This window comes from Lolium rigidum, chromosome 5, assembly GCF_022539505.1.
Source record: "Lolium rigidum isolate FL_2022 chromosome 5, APGP_CSIRO_Lrig_0.1, whole genome shotgun sequence".
In the NCBI taxonomy this organism is placed as follows: Eukaryota; Viridiplantae; Streptophyta; class Magnoliopsida; order Poales; family Poaceae; genus Lolium; species Lolium rigidum.
In genome coordinates this window covers 198,676,250-198,697,455 of record NC_061512.1, presented here as the reverse complement: position 1 = coordinate 198,697,455, position 21,206 = coordinate 198,676,250, and the positions used below count along the sequence as shown (strand labels likewise).

Below are 21,206 nucleotides of genomic sequence, written 5' to 3'. Positions count from 1 at the left end.
CGCTGTCTGCCATTACTAGGATGATTCAGGCAGCATGGAAGATATATGATGGAGGTTGCCAATTGGCAAGGACTGAAACTTATGTCAAGCAGGGCCAGTAGTCTAACAGGAAAGAGTTGCCCGGAAAAGACAACAAGAAGGCGATGCCATGCCTTGCTATAACTATTATTGCTATAACCATTATTGCAAGTGAAAGTGAAAGGAGGTGGATATCTTTGAGGTTGTGTTAGGCTGGACTTGCCACTCTCATGAACCATGATCCACCACAGCTTTCCCTTCTAGTAATACTTCGATGGGAAGGATGGCAGAATTGGTCAAGAAAACATTGAAGGCACGCCAGCAAATCTGTCTGCTACTTTTGTATGTAAGTGCTAAGTGGCCGATAGCAGCAAATATCTGAACAAGAAAGGACGGTAATTGGCTGATCAGCTTGAGGTAGGTTTGTTTCCGATGATGACACTTGAGGTAGGTACACGCTGGAGAACAAAGAAAGCGTACGTGACACAGATCTTGCGAAAGCATACATGCCATCGCAATTCAGGGAAAATAGGCTCAAAGACGAATTTTAATAATAAACGGAACTACACAACACACAGCTGCTGTCCAAAGATCGAACGAGCAATAGACCATCAAATCAAAACAAATGATTTCATCGACCATCACAAATACTGAAATGTCGAAAAGAACACGATCCGGTGCAGATTTGCAGAATACTGTGTCAAGAAATTTGAAGAGAAATCTTGAACAAATTAAGGTGGAAATAACTTGAAAATTTTGGAAGGAAGTAATATATAAATAAATTACGCCAGGTACTAGGTACATATATAATGGTCTGCCATATCAAAGAACAGCATATACAACCCTCCTCCTGATCATACAGTAGACACTACCTAGCTAATATAGATGATCAGAACACAGAATAATCTCGTCTGTACAAAGCTAGACCAGGCCAACCTAGAGATATAGTAAATGGTAATGACTCGCATCAAAGAAGGCGACACAAGTGACCCTGACAGACGGTCACTGGCCAGGCCAAGCCGAGGCTCAGACCGATCAAGCGTATCCGCCCTGCTTGTAGCCGTTGTGATGGTCCCTGCGGTTGTTCCTGAAAGCGCAGCAGCCGACCGAGTAGACGATGATGATGAAGACGAGGAAGATGATGTTGAGGATGGCGATACGCTTCCAGTCCCGCCTCACAGTGGCCACCACGCCGGCCTTGCATGACTGGCAGCCGTAGCAGAGCGTGGCCGCGTCGTTGCCCCACGTGGCGCAGTCCGGGTTCGTCGAGTTAGAGGTGCCGGTCCACTGGGTGCTGTTGGAGAAGGTGAAGCCGCAGCTGGCCGGAGGCTTGCAGCAACCGGACTGCACACAGATAAAGGGAGAAATGGTCAGACTCGGTGGTAACACAACGATGATACACTAATTTCACCCATTCAAGAAAAAAATGATTGTTATGTTTCAGTGATCCAGTCCTCATTTTTTTATAGAAAAGAAAATATTTGGGCACGGACCGGTTGAATACTGTGAGCCTAACTAGTCAACAAGTTTGGTGATATGTATCCTAACCTTTAAATATTGCAACGGTCAAAGGATTTGGAAAGAGTTGAAAGCAATCCAGCTGCCCAGAGGATTGCTTTGCGACGAAGGAAAAAACACTAAATAAGGAGTAATCCGTTGATAATACCATGTGCTCACGAGTCATCCCCATAGGAGATTGTGAAGATCGTATCAAATCGAACACTAGTAGGTATTCAAAACCCTGACCTGGACTTTTATTTTTGATTGAGCAATGTGATATTTTACCTTGTAATTAACCATGCGACTGTTATGTGCAAAAAATGGAGTGGGGGCTATGACTAATCGTATGGACATAAGCAAGTCTAGCAGACTAGAAGTTTCAAAAGGAAAAAGTCAGAGTAGATATAAGTTCTGCCATTAAATCGATGAATGATGTCTACCTCAGGCTCACACGTACACGCAAACATCACCACTAAACAAGTTGCGCGCGCGACTACAATTTCTGAAACTACATTGTTGACTTTGGCACTAGGAACTATCTTATCCTCCTGCTCGATCGGCAGAAATATCTTGGCGAACACATAGGCAACACGTGGGAAAAAATACTCATATTTATAAGAGAAAATATGACAAGAAGTATTAGACGGCAAATTAAGTGTGCCTTTTCTAGGTTAGCTGCGCTAATATCTTCAGAAGATATATACGAAATTAATGGCCAATTATAAGATGATGATGCATAGTGAGAACAGTTTTTCTTTTTGGGAGTAATTAAATGCTCGTGGATGGAGCGGTTACCTGGATGGGCGAGACGTCGTCGCGGAGGAAGCGGCTGAGCGTGTCCTGCTTGTCCTCGAGTGACCTGCAGACCTTGGAGTCGGCGAGGCAGCCCCTGATCTTGTTCCAGTTCTTGCTGCTCTCGACCCGCTTCTGCAGCCAGTTGGAGTAGTCCCCGAGCCTGTACTCCCTGATCCCGCGGTCGGACACGGCGTCCCCGGCGCCCTTGTTGGTGACCACGAAGGCGAAGACGGTGAAGCCGAGGAGGACGACGATGAGGAGGAACATGGCGACGAGGTAGAACCAGAGGAGGCAGGTCACGCGGCAGCACGCGCCGACGAGCCCCGCGATGGAGACCAGCATGAGGAAGACGCCCACCGCGATGACGGGCGCCGCCAGGTACCGCTCGCACTCCGTGCCGTCGGCGCGCTGGCGCAGCCAGATGCCGCCGGCGAGGATCGGGACCGAGAGGAGGAAGGTGATCGCGTTCAGGACGCCGATCATCGTGTTGCTCAGACGCACCATCGTGAAGGTGCCGGCGGCGGCGGTGCGGTTGGTTTCTTGGAGAGAGATTGGCCGTCGGTTGGTTGGAACTTCGGAACGGCGGTTTTCGAAAGTTTTTGGGGTGAGGGTAGGGGAAGTGGCACGGTGGGTTGAGGGAGATGTGGCCGTGGACGTGGTATTTGTAGATGGGATTGTGCGCGTGGGGGATTGGGCCGTGGGAGGGAGAGCGGAAAGTTCTTGGGCTTTTCGTGTGCGACGGAAAGGTGGCGCGGTGGTTCGATCCTGGGCACAGAAGCTATTGACCGCGCGACTGCCTGCCCAGGGTCTGCACACGCAAGCGTATTGACCCAGCCCTCCTGCCTCGTGTCTGGTTATGTTTCATTTTTTCTTTGTTCATGTTTCGATAGGTTCAAAAGGATGTGGCTATTTGGGGGAGTGATTGCTGCTCGATCGGATGACGCGTTTCGGGTCGCTCTCCGTTGATCGCAAGATGTTTTCAACTTGGTAACGACAAGTTGACAACCAAGTGTTAACACATCTTTTTCGACGCGCTGAAGAAAAGAAAACCAGGATCCCTCTCCTGCGCTCACACATTGCCATGTACAAGGAAATTTCACTCTGCTCTATAATGTAAACAAACCCTTTTGGCAAAACTATTTTGATTTGTTAAAACGGCTTACAGAGGAAGTACACAATAAGTTGTCGTTCTGCCGTCAGTCTCACGAAGAGGTTTCTCTACGAGCGCATTTCAAGAATTTAAGGTGGGTATTGTATGTAGAAGTTACTTCCTCCGATTCATATTATTTGTCGCTAGTATGAGTGTATCTAGAACTAAAATGTGTATATATATATATATCTATATTACAGATAATTAATATGAATCGAAGGAAATACTATTCTATGCAAGTACTATACAATTAGTAAATAGTATCTTATGCGAAAATTCGCTTCGAACTTCAAATGTCATGAGGCTCTTTACTTTTCGAGATCTGAAAATATGGTTATAAAATTTTAGAAGTTCTAAAAGAAATTCTAGACATAGATGATGATGTAATCTACCATCACAAAATCTGAACCCAAAATACCTTAAATTTTAACTGCACAAAGCTGACAAAATATTTTTGTATTTCGAGGTGAGATTTTTTCGTGTTGGTAAATTAATTTAGTTTCCACATCTATAAGTTTTTCTCCATTTCTTTTGAAACTTCAAAACCGCCATTTTAGAAAAAACTCCATGTAGCCCGTGCTCCAAAAATTCGCACTCCTATCTGCTATACTCTTCTTTCTAAGGATGGCAACGGATCGACTTTTGACAAATATACCAAAATCAAATCCATATCCACATCCATAAACCCGACCATGTGGCCGTGCCTCACCCTCAAAGTCATTCATTGGCATGGATGTCGCCCAACTTAGAAACTGCTGAATATCCTGATATCCGTGGGTTTACGCACTATGTACATCAACATCACAACATTTCTGCAACAGCATCATTTCAGCAGTATAAAAGCATTTTAGCATCAATATAAACAACATTTCACTACAACAATATTTATGCAGGAATAATTATATGAACAATGCGTAGGAATATCAAATAAAGAAGGAGAGGGGAGATAGACCTACGTAAAGATCTCATATCTCATCAGCACGTGGATCCCACATGTCAGCCGGATACCACTGAATATCCATTGGGCTAAACCTCTACCAGTACTCACTACATGAGTTAGCGGATATCCACCCCATAAAATCTACGGGTGTAGTAAGTCCTCCATACCCATGCCTAACGTGTTAGATATCATCATATCGGCGGATACCGTCCGGATTCATGTATAAAATAATTATACTATGAGAGTGATGATTTGCCTTCTGGGTGCATACGCTCCCTTTATTTCAAAATGCATCTTTGGACATTTTCAAATGTTAAAATATTTTAATTTTTTTTACTCGTACATCTTTACGGGCTACGTGCGGGTCGTGCGCACAAAGCATTTCCATGAAAATCGACTTGTTGTTTGGGCTTTGTAAAGAAGACAAAATTTGATGTTACAAATAAGGTTTTTTGTGAGACATGTTTTGTCTTTTTATATTGATGACAAAAAATTAATATTGGATTTTCAAAAAACTTTAATACAATACACATAGATTAATTGTCGAGATGTACATGCGAATTTTTTTTGTTGATTTTTTGACAATTGATATCATGTTTTTTCTGCACACACAATCCTATTGACCGGTTCCTTCCTGCCTTGTGTCTGGTGATGTTTCGTTTTCTTTCTTCATATTTTCCTTTTTGGTTCAAAAGGATGTGGCTATTTAATTCGCAAAAAAGAATGATGTGCTATTTGGGGATGCTATTACTATTTGGATCACGCGTTTCGTGTCACAACGCAAGATGTTTTCAACTTGTAGCGACAACGAAGTGCAAACATCGTACTAGTACATCCTTTTGGACGAGCTGAAGAAAACTAGCATCTCTCTCCTGCACACACACGCCGTGTACGAATATACACAATCAGTTAGCGTTCCGCCCATGTTAGGAAAAGTTCTTTTTACAGGGCTTCTCTAGAAAGGCGATCGGGAGGCGACCTCATCTACCCTCGGCCACCGGCGCTGTCATCGCTCTTCCTCTTGCCCCCGTCGGCCACTAATGCGGGTAGGAGGGTGGGGGGCCTCGGACTGGGTGTCCGGTCTGGTATGGTCTTTGAGTTCTTCGACTCTGGTGAAGCAGCATCGGCGGGTGGTGAGAATTGAAATCTTTCAGTCTGGCCTAGTTTGTTATGTCTTTACCAAAAGACCATCGACGGGATGGAGTTTTGAGTCGACCACCAGTCGTTAGGTTGGGTGTGGTAAGCGTATGTCTACGGCAGCGATGGCGTTATGTGGATGTGAGGATGTCGCAACATACCGTGTCCTCAAGTTACGCATCCGCGTGATGAAGCTCTGCTAGGTACGGCTTTATTGAAGAACTTGCGCGTATCTCTTTCTGGCCGGAGTTGTCATTATCTCCCGCTCCATCTAGGCACTAGCATCTTCGGGGTGGCCATCTTCCAAGATTTTGGTCATCGGTATCTTCTGATCTATGTAGACGACTTCGCGGTCGCTGCTTCTACAAGCACCTGAATTTATTCAAGAACTGTCTGACACAAGAGCTTCGCCATGCCGAAGGCCTAGAGGTGGTATCGAGCTATCCTGACAGCGAACCGTCGGGGTATGCAGGAGGAAGATGGTGCTGAACTTTTCAAACACTTGTGTGTTATTTCTTTTTTTAAAGATTTTATTGTAAATGTTGGTTGTAGATAATATATGGCCTTACTCCTTTTTCGAAAAAAGTTACCGTTCCACCGTCTGTTCGAAGAGGTGTCCACCTTATCATATTTTCCAGTTTACTCCCTACATCCAGGAATAAGTGTATTTCTAGCTCTTTTCTTGCAGTTCACAAATTTATGGTACAATACTATACGTATATCGTTAGATACGTTTTAAAATGTAGTACTGGTAGTAATTTTATAAAGTTAGTTAAAATTTTAGAAAATGATTAGAGATAAAAGCTAAAAATACACTTATATTATCTTACTAGGAAAAGTGCCCGTACGTTGCATCGGAAAAAATAAATACTGAAATGCTGCATCAATAAAATAATTTTTTTGTTGGTCATGTTTTCTTGTATTCATAATGAAAATAGTTTAAGGAAATTAGATTATAAGCCCCTCGCTCAATTAATCCCGTTTAAGGATGTACATATACTATCCGGTCAATGTGCCCCCTCTATGATTCGTCCATCCATCTTAATATCGAATATTGCTTCAATTCACACAATCATTTTAATCTTGTTGTTATCTCGCACCATATCTCCGGGCTTGCCGGCACACCAGCCTCTCACCAGGCTGCCGGCGCACAATCTGGTTTATAAAGTAGCTCACAAGACACATATAGATTCATCAGGCAACATATCTCCAAACCAATCAGGTGTGCGGCTTCTTGTTGATTCACGGGTTAGCTTCCTGATATTTCATCCAATCAGCGGGGCATTTAAACTGGTGGATATTTACGTAAGGGAGCAGGGTGGGACTAAACATACATTGAACCCAGCTTTTATTCCACGACTAAACATATTTTTGTTGGTGTAGCACCTTGAACACATTGTGGCCCAGCCCATCGTGCAATGACAGCGATCCATCGAGCCCTACCCACCGCGGACCCCTCGCAAGCAGGAAATAACGCTTAGATTGCTCAAAAAAAAAAAGGAAATGACGCTTGACCACATCGCTCTCTTATCCTCTCCTACCTCTGGCTCCTCTTTTCCTCATTCCAACCGGCCGCCACCGCTCGTCTCAGAACCCGCATCTTCTCACTCCTTACCACAACCGAGTGTCCTCCATTGACCATGTGCGTCGCCGCTAGCCTCATGCGTCACCAGCCTCAACCTCACCACCTCCAGCCCGGATGGCGTCCGTCTCCTGGCTCGACCGCCACGAGCCATGGCCGGTGTCGGCCGTCTCGACCATGTCCGCCTCAGAGCTCGGACTCCTCGGCGGGAACCGCGTCTGCCTCCTCCAGCGTCGCGGGGTGTCGGCCTCCGCCGCCTCACAGGTCCGGGTCACCGCAATTTGAGGCTTTCGGCTCCCGCCGTGTTGTTTGTTGACTGGCGCGGTGCTCGGTGTTGCGTTCGCTTACGGACGTTCGCCTCGCTGCGGCACCTCCGGCCGCGCGCGATGCTGGGCATGGGGGCTACGTCATCGGTCGCGCGCCAAGCTAGGAAGCGGACAGCGCTGCCGGTCCCTAGGCAGATGCCTTCTTGGTGATGATGATGGGCGCGACCGCGCGAAGCTGTGGGAGAGCCTGGATCTTGGGGGAAGAGACATCTGTGGCCGCCGCGTTATCATTCCACCGGCCAGAGTTGTTGGAGGTCGTCGGTGACCGGAGATCGACAGGGGGCGGCCGGATTTAGGTCGTGGCGAGAATGCTTGCGTTCGGGAAGGGGGGAAAAGAATAAGCGAAACGGTATAGTGGCAATTGTGCAGTATTATGCGATTTGGTGGGAGGGCAAAACGGTCCAATAAAAAGTTGGACGAAAATTCTGGCAGAAACCTTAGCTCCTTTATTATAAGGTATAGACTAGGAAACAAACCCATGCATTGCAATGGGATAGTAAAAATCTGCAGAAATACCTTTTTTGCTGGCAATAGTCACCTCCATCTCTCATCGGTTGACTTAGTGGACCATAGCCTTGGACCGTCTGATTTGGCTGCCTTGTTGTTGAATACAATGTGCTTCCTAGTTGCGACAATGATTTTGATCGAGATAGTCTTCATTTGTCGTCACGGCAGCATTTCTTCTACTCATCAATTCGGGTATTTCGTACGTCACCTTCGTATAAAGCCTGGTCTCTAACTTCGCTCTGGGAAAAAGTACAGCATACGGTACCCCTATGTTTTTTAAACAACGCTCATATATATACACCGGCCGATCGAGCCTCCAGAAATCGATTTATCTTAACGATGTGGCGGCGATGCGGTCTGCATGAACCAGGAGGAAGGTCCCAGGGAAGCGGTCTGGCCAGACATATGCCAGATCATGATCCTCCTATTAGGGCATGTGCAATGGTTGATAAGACCTAGTATCTTGTATTAACACGCCACATAATCTAGATACGATAATAAAATATGATATACAATGGTTGATTTTTAGTCTTCTCTCTAGTAACCAGCACGCCCTAAATATATGGTGAGAAAGATCGTACTAACAGATAATCTCTTAATTAAAATAATGCACATCCTTTTTCTAACCTTCTATTTTCTTCATCTTAGTATTTATCTTACGTGGTATGGCTAAGATATCACCATTGTGTATGCCCTTAGTATAAGCAAAACTTAGCAAAGAATGGATTGGTAAGATTTGCTCTTGAGTTGTAAGCTTATAGCTACTAACTTCCAGGACTGGCCTAGCTACAACAGGTTACTAATCTCCTAGATAGCGAATATATCACGAAGTCACGATCAGTTAAGAGCTGGAGTAATAGAGACTGAATCATATACTTACGGCAGCAATACAATATCCCTCTTTTGCCAGTGCATACTGCATAGTGAATCCGCCAGTGTCTTGCACTTTCACGGCAGGCAGCCATCTCCAAAAATGAACAAACAGAGAAATTATTTCTCTGGCCTAACGTATGCCTCAACCGTATTGGCTCTCTCTTCGCCGCAGGCGGCGATCTTCTACTTGCCTCAAATACACCGATCATCACCTTCGAGCCGGTAGCAAATTAGCAACCAGTCAAGCTTGCAGCCAACCTTGTCTGAAGTCTAGAATGCCAGAATCTGGGTATTAGCAACGCAACCTCTTCCGAATTTCCAGACTCCACGACAGAGGACACCACACAAATAAACGTCAAGCTGAGTAAATTGGAGAATGAGGTCAGCATCTCCCTCTCCCACATGTACAGGTCACAACCCTGCAACTACTCGCATCTGGAGCACAACCTCCACAAGCGCCGGCTCAATGGAAGCCGGGCCGGCTTAAGAGCTGCTCGTCCTGGGCTGCTAGATCAGATGGGCGGGGTCGCCGCCTGCCGCTTGGGATGGGGTGTACCACCGGCCGCACGGGATGCAGGAGATGCTGGAGGTGCCGCCATCCTGGCGCGATGCAAGGATGCGTGGGCAGGTTCTTCGAAGTGTGATGCACTGCAGGTCCAGGTCCAGGTCCAGCATCTCAACCTCCCTTCCTCTGATCTAGCGCCCTAAACCAATCTTGTCGGCGAGGGTATCTCCTCGTTCCATCTAGCAGTTCCGGGTGTTACGCTTTGTCGAAAGATCCACAACAATCTGATCGTGGCTTCTGGAGATTGGATTGTTGTATATAAAGCAAAATCACCTGTGTTGGAAAGTCACCCGGGCATAGACTCCTTCTCATATACGCTGCTAGCCAAGATTTCCTTATATAACTGGATTGAACCGGACACTGTTTCTAGTGACATCATTTGGTCGTAGGATGGCTTCGGTCGGACGAAAGTGTACACGAGGTGGACGAAAGCGCAAAGATGACGGACCGAACCAAGGAAACGTTAGCTCTCGTCCTGGGCTGCTAGATCAGATGGGCGGGGTCGCCGCCTGCCGCTTGGGATGGGGTCACCGGCCGCACGGGATGCAGGAGATGCTGGAGGTGCCGCCATCCTGGCGCGATGCAAGGATGCGTGGGCAGGTTCTTCGAAGTGTGATGCACTGCAGGTCCAGGTCCAGGTCCAGCATCTCAACCTCCCTCCTCTGATCTAGCGCCCTAAACCAATCTCGTCGGCGAGGGTATCTCCTCGTTCCATCTAGCAGTTCCGGGTGTTACGCTTTGTCGAAAGATCCACAACAATCTGATCGTGGCTTCTGGAGATTAGATTGTTGTATATAAAGCAAAATCACCTGTGTTGGAAAGTCAACCGGGCATAGACTCCTTCTCATATACGTTGCTAGCCAAGATTTCCTTATATAACTGGATTGAACCGGACACTGTTTCTAGCGACATCATTTGGTCGTAGGATGGCTTCGGTCGGAGGAAAGCGTACACGAGGTGGACGAAAGCGCAAAGATGACGGACCGAACCAAGGAAACGTTAGCTCCTTTATTATTAGGTATAGATATAGATTGGTAGAGGGAGGGATTAGGGCATGTACAATGGTAGGAAAGGCTCGTCTTCTCTTAGTAGTCCATGTCATCTAGAGAGGATGATAAATATAATCGGTACAATGCATTATCTCTTATTGTCATCCTTTACAATAAATGATAATTAATTATTTTTAGTAGGAAATTATGTGACTAAGGGAAGACAAGTCGTACAATGGGAAAAATAGTCATGTCTTATTTCATAAGAGATCATTCCTTAGCTAAGGGAAGACAACCTTCTCTCCCTTCATTCTCTCTCCTCCAACTAAGCAAAATTCTGACGTGGCAAGCGTAAGGGAAGGCTGACATCACCCCATTGTACGTGCCCTTACACATTAAAAGAAGCCAGAAAGGCTACTGCACTCTTCTTCAGTTTTAGACACACGACTGCAGAACCCGGGAGAACTCAGAGCATCCAATTCCAAGCACGGCGCGCGGGTCTGACTTGTCTACCTCGCCGCGTCGGAGCTGGCACGAGGTCTCCGGTGCGCATTCACCAAGTGGCGTTTGGTGCGCCATACTGCTTCCGGCGGCTAGCTCTGTTTCTTTCGTCAAGAGAGCACTAGGGGCTACATACAACCAGCGAATAATAAATTATGGGAGATTATTGACCTTAGGCTAGCCATAGTGCTAGTATCATAGCTAGTATCATGTATCCTAGCCCCACCAAAAATGCTAATGTGGCAGGTAATTATGGATAAGAGAGGAGATTAGAGTATCATTAGATACTGTATCATAACGCACATCACGAGAAAAGTTAGTATCAAATAAATCTTGTACACAAATTTATATTGGGATTCTACAAATCAATTAATATAGAAAAACTATGATACTAGTTTATGATACTATGCATTATGGATCTAATATCATAGAAAAGTATCATATACATGATACTACTATATGATACTACCCACTATGGCCAGCCTTACGTGGTGTGTCCCGTCCAGTTTGGCTATCGTCAGTTGGCACGGAGGAGGCGGACGTCGCTACCGTGCCAGCCTCAGGCTGCTACCGTCAACTATACCTGCTCAAAGTACTAGCACTCTACCGGTAGTCCACGGCCCACGCGCGCGTACGTGAAATTCAGTGTGAAATCGCGTATATCTAGGAGACCGATATTCCTGGCTGTACAACAGTATTCGCTCTCTGTTGTACATTACCTGCCACCATCGCACAATCCACATCTTGATGCGCTAAGCTAGCAGAGACAGAGACAAGTAAGTTTATTTACCATCCGCGGCAAATAATTGCTAACATAAGGACGACTAGAATTTCTGCTAGACTTAGCACCAAGTCCAAGTAAAAAATGTGTTACTTTAACTCGTATGTTGTTTCGCAAAAAAAAACAAACTCGTATGTTACTGAATATATAAATAATAGGCTTAGAATGTGAACGCATGCGAGAAGGTGCGGTGGAGAGGACCAAGGAGAAATGATGATAGCGAGTACAAAGCGTCTAAAAACCTGAGAATATGAAATGGCCGACATATCTCGACCATTGTAAGACGTGACAAATAAAAATACTACCTCCTATCACTTTTAATCGACGCGGGTAATAAGTAAAACATGCTAGCCATCTTTACAACCGTCAATTTAATTGGATCTGACGGCCTACTACAACTAAGTCGTCATTCTTCCGCGGGAAGCATCAGCGTACTACTAACATACATCATCAAGTCCAGGCCCCTGGACAGATTCAACTATACTAAGACTAGTCACAATAGGAGTATCATAAGTAGTATCATGCATGCCATGTTGGCAAAAATTTGATGTGGCGCACTAATTAATGAGGTGAGAGATGAGAGTGGTATCATACTATGATACAGTATCATAGCACGTAAAACTAGAAAACTTAGTGTCAAACACATCATGTACATCAATTTGCATTGAGATTCTACAAAACATTAAATATGATGACACTATGATACTATCTTATGATACTATGCATTGTGAGGGTAGTATCATAAACTAGTATCATATGCATGATACTACTGTATGATACTTCCCATTGTGACTAGTCTAATGGACTACTAACTAAATTAAGTAAGGGGCGGATTTACCGTATGGGTACCCTGGGCACGTGCCCAGGCTCAGTTCCCCCATGAACATGAAGGCTAGGGGCCATGTAAGTACTCCTGGAAGGAGAGGAGCGAAGAAACCCTAGCCCCTTAGCCGCTCCCGTGTGCGGCCTGGGGCTCCCGGCGGCGCCCCCTCGTCTCCCTCCTCCCCTCCCCCTCCTCCTCGCCGCCGCCTCAGCGCGTCGCCGGGCGAAGCCCGTGCGGCGCTGGTGGCGGCGGGGCCCCTCTCTCCCCCTCGTGCGGTGGCGGCAGCGCGGGCTGGCGCGGCCGGCGAGGGCGCCGTGCTGAACGTGGGGTGCGGCGGCGCGGTTCCTGCAACGTGGGGTGCGGCGGCGCGGTTCCTGCAACGGCGTGGCGGCTGCGTGGCCTGGGCGTGCTCGCGGCGGCTGCTACCCGGAGTGGTCGGCGGCGGGCGGCGCGAGCTCTGCGTGCGGCGACCTGGTGATGCGCGGTGACGCCGGGTTGAGGTCCAGCTCGGCAAGGCGCGGTGGGCGTCGGCGCTCGTTTCGGCCGGCCATGGAGGAGACCAGCATGGTGGGCTGTGCGGATCCAGATCGGGTCTGGCCGCCTCGATTCGGGCCGGGCAGGGGCCCGGGCCCCTTCAAGCCCGTCCATCCCTGCCCAGATCCGCGTGCTCCGGCAGCCTCGGGGGCGGTTTGGTGGTCGATCTAGCAGGGGGTGCTCTTCCCAGTGGGTCGGCGGCGGTGCTTTGGCGGCCCGGAGTCCTTGGTCGGCGTCTGCGGCCCTCACAATGGTGTCTTTCGTGCTTAGCAGTTTGCAGTGCTCAGAGTTGGGTGCCGGGGCGGCGGCCTTGGTCGGTGGGAGTCATGTTGGTTGGCGGGAGAGCCAATGACTCTGGTGCTGGCAGACCACGGCCGTGTGGGCGGCGTGGTGGTCGGCGAGTCTGTTGTGGGGTGTAGTTGGTGGTGATGTTGCCAAAGGGAAACCTTTGCCCCTCGGGCCACGGCGGCGGCGGCCGCGGACGGTGTTCCCTTGTTGAAGGCACCGTGAGGCCATTCTCCGTTACACTACTTCGTCCGGGTGAAAACCCAAGATCCTCGGATCGGGCGGTGGCAGCACTCCGGTGTCGTGCTCTTCTTGAAGACACCGTCTTGGAGCCCACAGCGCAAGGCTCACCGAGGGTTATGACGGAGGTGATTCTTCGGCGATCATCGGCAAGGCTTGCTCTGTACCCTTCCCTTGTCGAGCTTCCTTGGCGCTGTTGTTCGATTTGTGAGCAACGAGGGTTGGCCCCCGGTGGTGGTCGGCTTCCGGTGGCGTTTCTGCGACGGAGAAGTCCTGTTGAGGCGCGCGTGAAAATGGCTCGCTCTCGAGTGAGCTCCGGCCCGACACTGTAGACTCCAGCTCTTCTCCGAGTCTCGTAGGCGCTTTGGCTGAGCTTGTTGGTCGCGCTTCCGGCTGTACCTTCTTCGGTAGTAAGTGTGGGTGTGTGGTGTCGTTCTGTAAGCTGGGTTCAGCGCTTTGTATCGTTCTCATCGTTGGTGGCTTTGTTAATTCAAAGTTGGGCACTTGAGTGCCTTTTATCTAGAAAAAAACATGAAGGCTAGCGAGCTTCTGTAGCGATTAAGATCGCTCGAATAGAGAGAAACCCTCGTCTAAAGCTAAAAAAGACGAACTATTCTTCAATTGGGTTAGGTAAGCCGCTTCCTAGGTAGCTGCTTGGGCCGTGTTACTTAGCAACAGCAAGCAGGCTTGATACATTGTTGGGCCTCTCGTTGGGTTACATAGAGCCATGGAGTCTAGTATTTGTGTTTGCTTTGTGGAGGCAGTGTCAGCGGTTGATCAATGCGCTTCTGGCATTATGTGAAGAAAATCAATGATTAAAATACATTGTTGCCTCTAATCGAGAAAATGTTGCACGTCAGAATCATTTTCGGGTTAGACAAATTTGTATCACATATGGGCTAGTGTGATTTTTTTCTATCATGCCCACCGTCTAGTTTATTGCTAGGTCCGCCACTGAGTACTCTAATTAGCAGAAGAATGAAGAGGCCACCGCCCTCTAGCTTGGAACCCGATTTTTTGTCTTTACTTTTGCTAATTAGTGTACTTCATTTAGTTAGTTGATTTATTGTAGTTAATTTAGTTACTCCCTCCGATCTAAATTTTTTGTCATAAATTTAGCTAAATTGTTGCCTAAATCTACTAGAGGGTGGCACCAGCAGGTTCGGAGGACGCGGTGGGCAGTGATGGAAGAGCAAGACGGGGCGGTGTCGAGAGTGTGTGGTGGCACACATGATAAATGACACGAGCGAGAGGAGGTGGTCGACAGGTTTTATAATGTTTGTGTAGGCACCACACCAATAGCGATGAAAATGGAGCGAGAACGGATGTAACTGAGTAGTGCCATATTTGTTTTCATATTTTTTGCGGAAACAAAAACAACAAAAATAGATCTAGATATTGCCAGAATCAGATATGAACCGAATACAGTGCAGATACGCAATTATGTAGATGTTCGCCAGAACCATGCAGAAAAAAATCTCAAGAATTCATGCGAATCACCAAACTTGTTGCCTAATTCTAGCGTGGTGCTCGATTTACTAAAGCATAGGGATTAGGGAATGACCGAACTATGGAAGTCTCCTCAAATGAAATGGCCCTAGTTTTGGGATGAGCATTTTTGGAATTGCACCTTGACAAGGATATGTAATGGGATTATTGGATTGATCGAGTCATGCACATCAAACCTAAAACAAAAATTCCTTTTTTTGACCGAAACGAAAATTCCGCATCTGTTTCGCCCGAAAACGATGTTTCATTTCCGTGTCTGCCAAATATTTTTCATTTCCATTTCTGCTTTGCTGAATTCAGTTTTCATTTTCATATTTCCATTCTACTTCCATTTGTTGGCGGAAAATGCGGATACTTTCTGCTCCATTTTCATCCATTTGTGTGCTCTTATGGACAAAGGTAGTATTTGAAGTGTAGACTAGCAAATCTGAAGAAAACAGACCAGCAAGTAAACTGAACCACTCCAGTGACACTTAGACATTTTATTATTACTAGGAAAATTGCCCGTGCGTTGCTACGGATTCTCCGGCAGCTTTTTCACACGTATACCTCGAGACCTACTTCATCTTCGAGGCATCGCAGTTATGGCTACGCCCCTTACCCTGCTCGCCGACAACGCCGTGCCGATGTGCCGTCCCGTTCGTCGAATTCCCCTCCAAGCTGCCTTGCTCGAAGATCCCTTAGCCTACACCTCACGCGGCCTAACTCGAGGACCCGTCGGCATGCATAATGCTCCGTCCTAGATTAGTGGACCAGCAGCTTGCACCGCCGCTCGTCACCCTATATCGAGGTCCAGGTGGCCTTCATCTCGCATCGCCCAGCTCAAATCCCCGATGCTCCGCATCACCTTGGGAAACTAAAAAAATGCACTCCAAAGACGTAATATACCAGAAAATAATGAAGCAATGCATAAACGTAATAATCTTATTGTAGCTCCGAACGAAGTTCAGAAGTGACTTCAAATACAAGCATCGCTGACTCTCGTGCTTGCATCTTATCTATAGCACCACCTCACTTTTGTTAACATACTTGGCTGACATATGAACTCCATGCCTCTGGTTCAGCACATAGGCACAATTCACAATAAACTTGTTTCTAGGCTGTGGGTAAATAAGTACACATTATTGATACTCAAGTCTGAAAGATAGATCTATTACCCTTTGCTGTTTCAGCTGTCCTCGACCTCGACACTAAACTCTGAAGATTCTTTGCAGCGTCAGATAGGTGTTTCACTGCAGGCTGACAACGGGAAACTTTTTGATTAGCTGCGTAAAGAACGGAAGCAGACATTCATTCAAAACCTCCGCGATGATCACCGCCATGTGCTGAACAGAGGTAGTAGTGGCTGGCTGCCGACGCCCAGCTCGGCCTCGTCAAGATTCCCATGCCTACGATGCACACTGCAGGCTGCGTCTGGCCGTCTACAGCGTCGTGTTGTGTGCTGCCTCTGTGCTGCGTCTGGGCGTCTTCAGCGTTGGTAAATCCCCAGTAAATCTCAGCCGAATTTTTGAGTTCTAAATCCGCACTAATCTGGCCGGAAAACAGAAGAAATCACCAATTAGTGCAAACAGAGAGCTCCGACGAAGTAGCCAGATGGCGGCGATGTCGAACTGAGGCGGAACTTCGGCCTTGGCAGTGTTCATCTCTGGCGGAACTTCCGGCGATACTTCGAGCACCACATGGTCGCCATCTAAAGAGGCGATGGGCATCGTGGCGGCCATCTGCGAGGCATTGTGCCAAAACAAAACGAGCAGCGAGCTGAACGGCAGGGGGTCGCACACCTCCCGCGTGGAGGACGTTGTACCAATCCCGTAAGAGCGGCAAGTCGTCTAGCAACCTCGCGGCTATCCTGGTAACATGCCCCCACTTCTCTATTACGGAGATGAGGCCCTCTTATGCTGCTACTGGGTTGCCAGTATGGAGGCGGCGGCGGGAAAGGCTTCTCGAAGGCTGATTGGAGAAATCCGAGCTCGTGAAATCGATCTGGTGGCTGCTGTTGGGTCGACGCGGCCGTCGTTGTTCATCGTCTGCAACAACGATCAATAAAAATAGACGGCGTACACCGCATACCGTGCATCTCACGCCGCCGCGAATAATGTCATGTCTGGCGAACCAACTCGTCGACGGTAACCCTCCTGCTGCTAAAGCGCTGGCTCTGTTGGGTTCGGTTATATGGGCGTACAGAGTTTTACTCGGTCAATTGAAGACCAAGTAGATTGTCGCTTGCCAAATTAGAACGGGGTAGATAGGGAAACTGTTTCGCGTGTCCTCGGGTCACACGAACGGAGCGACGGAGAGGCAAACCATAACAGACGAAGGCGTACTTGGTGATGGACCAAAGCGCAAAGCGACGGACCAAATCAAGGAAACGTTAGCTCCTTTATTATTAGGTATAGACTAGCAAAAGAGCCCGTGCGTTGCAGCGGGAAAAAAATAACGAAACAGTTCAAAAAGACAATCTGTGTTGACACTAATATTATATTGCAAGAGGCTCGCTGCACTAACTTGTAATACTGTAGACTGGTAATAAGTGTGAGACTCATTCTTAAATTTTATTAAGATATTCAAACGAATTTACAGTTAGTAGAAACATAAAAAAATTCCAACTGTTTCAAAATTTAGTACTGAAAACATGAGTACGGCTTAAATTTCGCATGACAATCTAATAAGCCGAGCAACGTAGCTTTACTTTGACTTTTCTCCCATCTTCTCCTCCAACATAGTATGTGCAGCCAAAAATATCTCTTTATATATCCACTTATATAATCCTCTAGATAAATTGCACTCGGTTTGTATTAATATGGTTTAGTCTTTTAATGACACTCTGTATATTTCAGTAACATATATGATATTTACTACAAAATTTATAATATGATCTAGTCTTTAAATGACACTCTGTATTTTACAATGGTTTAGAATTTCAATGTAAAAGTATTTATATTTTAAGTTACATACAAATAATAAAATGTGACTCATTTAATATTTTTGAAATGTAACTCGGCATCCCTGCATTCATAGTTTCTGCAAAATAGGTAAAGATAGCAAACATAAAAAATTGCCAAGCCACATAGTTTTGGGTAGCTCACTCGGGGACTGCTCTAGTCCCTTGGCTATTAAAGAACTTCGGGAAAGAGATGGTCAATCTCCAATAACAAACCTCATCCTCAACTGCCAGAGGCACTCAGCGGAGCTCCCGGCGAGGGGCATGAACCCGTCGATTTCTTCCTCCTGCCCGCCGCCGGGGCCAAATTCTCACTCGTCGCATTACCGGCAGCCCCAAATTCTCTCTCGCCGGTGATATCTTGGCAAGCTCGTTTCTATGACGGGTTACGTAGTTTTTCCCATCACTTTTCCCTGCTGGAGCTTAACGTCCGCAAAGTTTGATTCCAAATCTACAAAAGTGGCGATTTAGACAGAGTAAAAACGCCAATTACAAATATAATTATTACCTACAATACCAGCATTTGACCAGTCTATGATAGACAAAGGAAAATATTAAAGCGAATAATCTAACTTGGGTATAACTCATATCTCTCCTCATTTATTATGTTATTATGCTACTTGCATTAGCAAAAACGTTGAGCTAAGTAATCTGCAGTAGTGTTTACCTCTTGACTCTGTCACAGAACTGAGTTCAGCATAAGTATGTAGAGACACAACTTTACACTACTATTAGGGCATGTGAAAACGCAAAGTCGTAGCCAGATCTGAATATACAATTCTTCCGTTACTTGACACGAGCAGTTTGAATACAAGTAATATAGATGCTGCTTGTCTCAGAGAAATCTTCAAGACATTCAGTAGAGAGGATTAACAGAGGGAACACGTCCACCAGCTCGCAGGATTTCTGGTGGGCCTCCTAGGCTCCTAGTGCTGATCCTACGCGGACAGTCGGCTGCGGGCAGAGGATCACGAGCGACCAGAGGAAGGAGCTCGTCTTACTGGATCCACTGTGTTCGCTGACCGGGTTTATTCGTCCCGTCGTCACCCAGATCGTATTGTTTCTGAAGCCACGGTTTGGGCTCCGTGGTTGTAGGGGTCTGTCGCAGCTTTGATTGAGAATAGTAGCGATTTGGTTCCTCGACACCCCGTTGCATGGATCGGCCGGAAAGCCTGGCGAGCGCAGAGAACATCTGGGACTTGAGGTCTGCCATGTCCGCGTTCTTCGACGACGCCGTGCCGGCAGCAAGGCAGGGTTCGGCGCCCGCGGTGCCGGCAGCAAGGCAGCGATCGGTATTGCGGCGTGGGGGCCTGCCACTCGTATATTTATAGTAGGCGATGGCAACACGATCGAGTCCTTGTACCATACCCACACGGAGGGAGTATTTGAGCAGGACACGGTGTCTGCGATGGAAAATTGGAGGAGACGTACGAAACCAAAAACACACGACGGACGATGAAACAATACGGACCAAACCGCGGAAACACTTCTCCCTTTATTATTAGGTATAGATATAGATTACAACTCAGAATCATACAGTGATAATTGACAAAATATAGCAGCGCATCAAGGGTTCCCTCCCGAACCAGACCCAAAACCACGGCCCTCCCCATACCCCATGCCCGATTCACTCGCTGAGCCCCGCCCATACCCGCCGCCCTCGCCATATCCATAACCCGAGCCAGACCCACTGCCACCTCCGCTACCATACCCCTGCCCGCCACCGGAACCAGCCCCAGACCCGGCCGAGGACCCAGCCCCTGACCCGTTCGACCCGGCACTCGATCCTGCACTAGACCCTGCGGAGGAACTAGCTCCTCCAACAGAAACCGAGCCAGATCTTGACGTAGAGGTAGAACCTGCTCCAGCCACGGAGCCAGAGCCGGAGCCCGATCCGGACGCAGACACCCCTCCCGTGCCCACTCCGAGGCCGAGCCCTAGACCCAGCCCGAGCCCGGCGCCCTGCCCGCCGCCCAGGTCAATGCCGAGGCCCATCCTGGCCACCGGGCGGCTCTCCACCATGCCACCGGGCAGCAAACACCCGAAAGCCACCAGAAGCAAGGCGGCGGCGATCACGCTCACCCTGCAGCTTGCCATATCCTTGATCACGCCGACCTGCTAATGGCTGATCACGGCGGCTGTACACCAATGTCGATCAGCAACTCAGCTGGTTGCCTAGCTTGGGGCGCGGGACGAATGGAAGATCAATCGCAGCTGTTGTTTATATAGGGGAAGACGAGTGCGCGAGGCCAGGAGGAACAGGACGCGATCGCGTGATCGTGTCGTCTTGGCAGTGGGCGTGCAACTGCTAAGCGCGATCGGCCGGGCAAGGGGTGGTGGTGTGGGTACGTGCATTATTTGATAGGGTTTAGTGGGGTGATCTCAGTGGTTGGATGCTGCACGCATGTGATGTGCCGCAGCGCGCATGCTAGCAGACGATCGATATTGTTGGTGGGAGTGGGACGGTCGCCGATCGAAAGTTCGAGAGTATTTCGTGCTTCCCTCGCACAGTACTAATTTGTTATCAGTTGGTCTCTATGTTAGTTAATTAGGCAAACTTTGCAGAGCTGGAGTGATCTCACTACAGGAATTGCGCGCTGCGCCGACGGCCGTGTCGTACGCCGACGGCCAAATATCGGGGCCGTCGGTGTACGTCCGGTCCAGGGCAGCGGCCCAACGAGCCCCTCGGCGTAGTCGTACCCTCGGCGTAGAGCACCATACGCCGACGGCCACCCTCGGCGTACAAACGGCCGTCGGCGTAGTGCGTGCGTCTACTGCATAGCTGCTCCGCGTGTGACGGCCCGGTTACGGCGTCAGCGAGGCGCCGAGGGTGCCCCTCGGCATAGTGCATGACCTACCTATGCCGACGGCCACCCTCGGCTTAGTTTTTTTTTTCTATTTTCTTCTCTCTCCTTTACTTTATATTATGTTTGTATTTATTTATGTAGTAGTATGAGTTATGTAAAAATGGTTCTTTTTTAATGGGAAAAATGGTAGATGCCATATGTAGCTAGGTCTCACGAGTGACGCACTTCGCAGACGGGTCGACTGGAGCCAGTAGGCTCAACATCTTCTATCGATGTACATATGTCCTCCAAAAAGGAAAAAAGTCCATTGCTAACCCTAACCCTAACCCTAGGGGTAGATTTGCATGGTCCCCGCCGGGTTTATTTTTTATTTTTTCCTCTCTTATATTACTTTATATTATGT

At 47.9% G+C, this 21,206-nt stretch overlaps 1 protein-coding gene across 1 annotated transcript; it reads right to left on the bottom strand.

Annotated features, from left to right (window-relative positions):
* Positions 1–772: 772 nt before the first annotated feature.
* LOC124652880 (tetraspanin-8) lies at positions 773–2,950 on the bottom strand. The gene is made up of 2 exons (XM_047191926.1): positions 2,314–2,950; positions 773–1,362 (listed from the first exon to the last, which is right to left on the bottom strand). Exons 1-2 carry the CDS (start codon positions 2,815–2,817, stop codon positions 1,054–1,056), a joined length of 813 nt encoding a protein of 270 aa, XP_047047882.1. The 5' UTR covers positions 2,818–2,950; the 3' UTR covers positions 773–1,053.
* Positions 2,951–21,206: the final 18,256 nt, after the last annotated feature.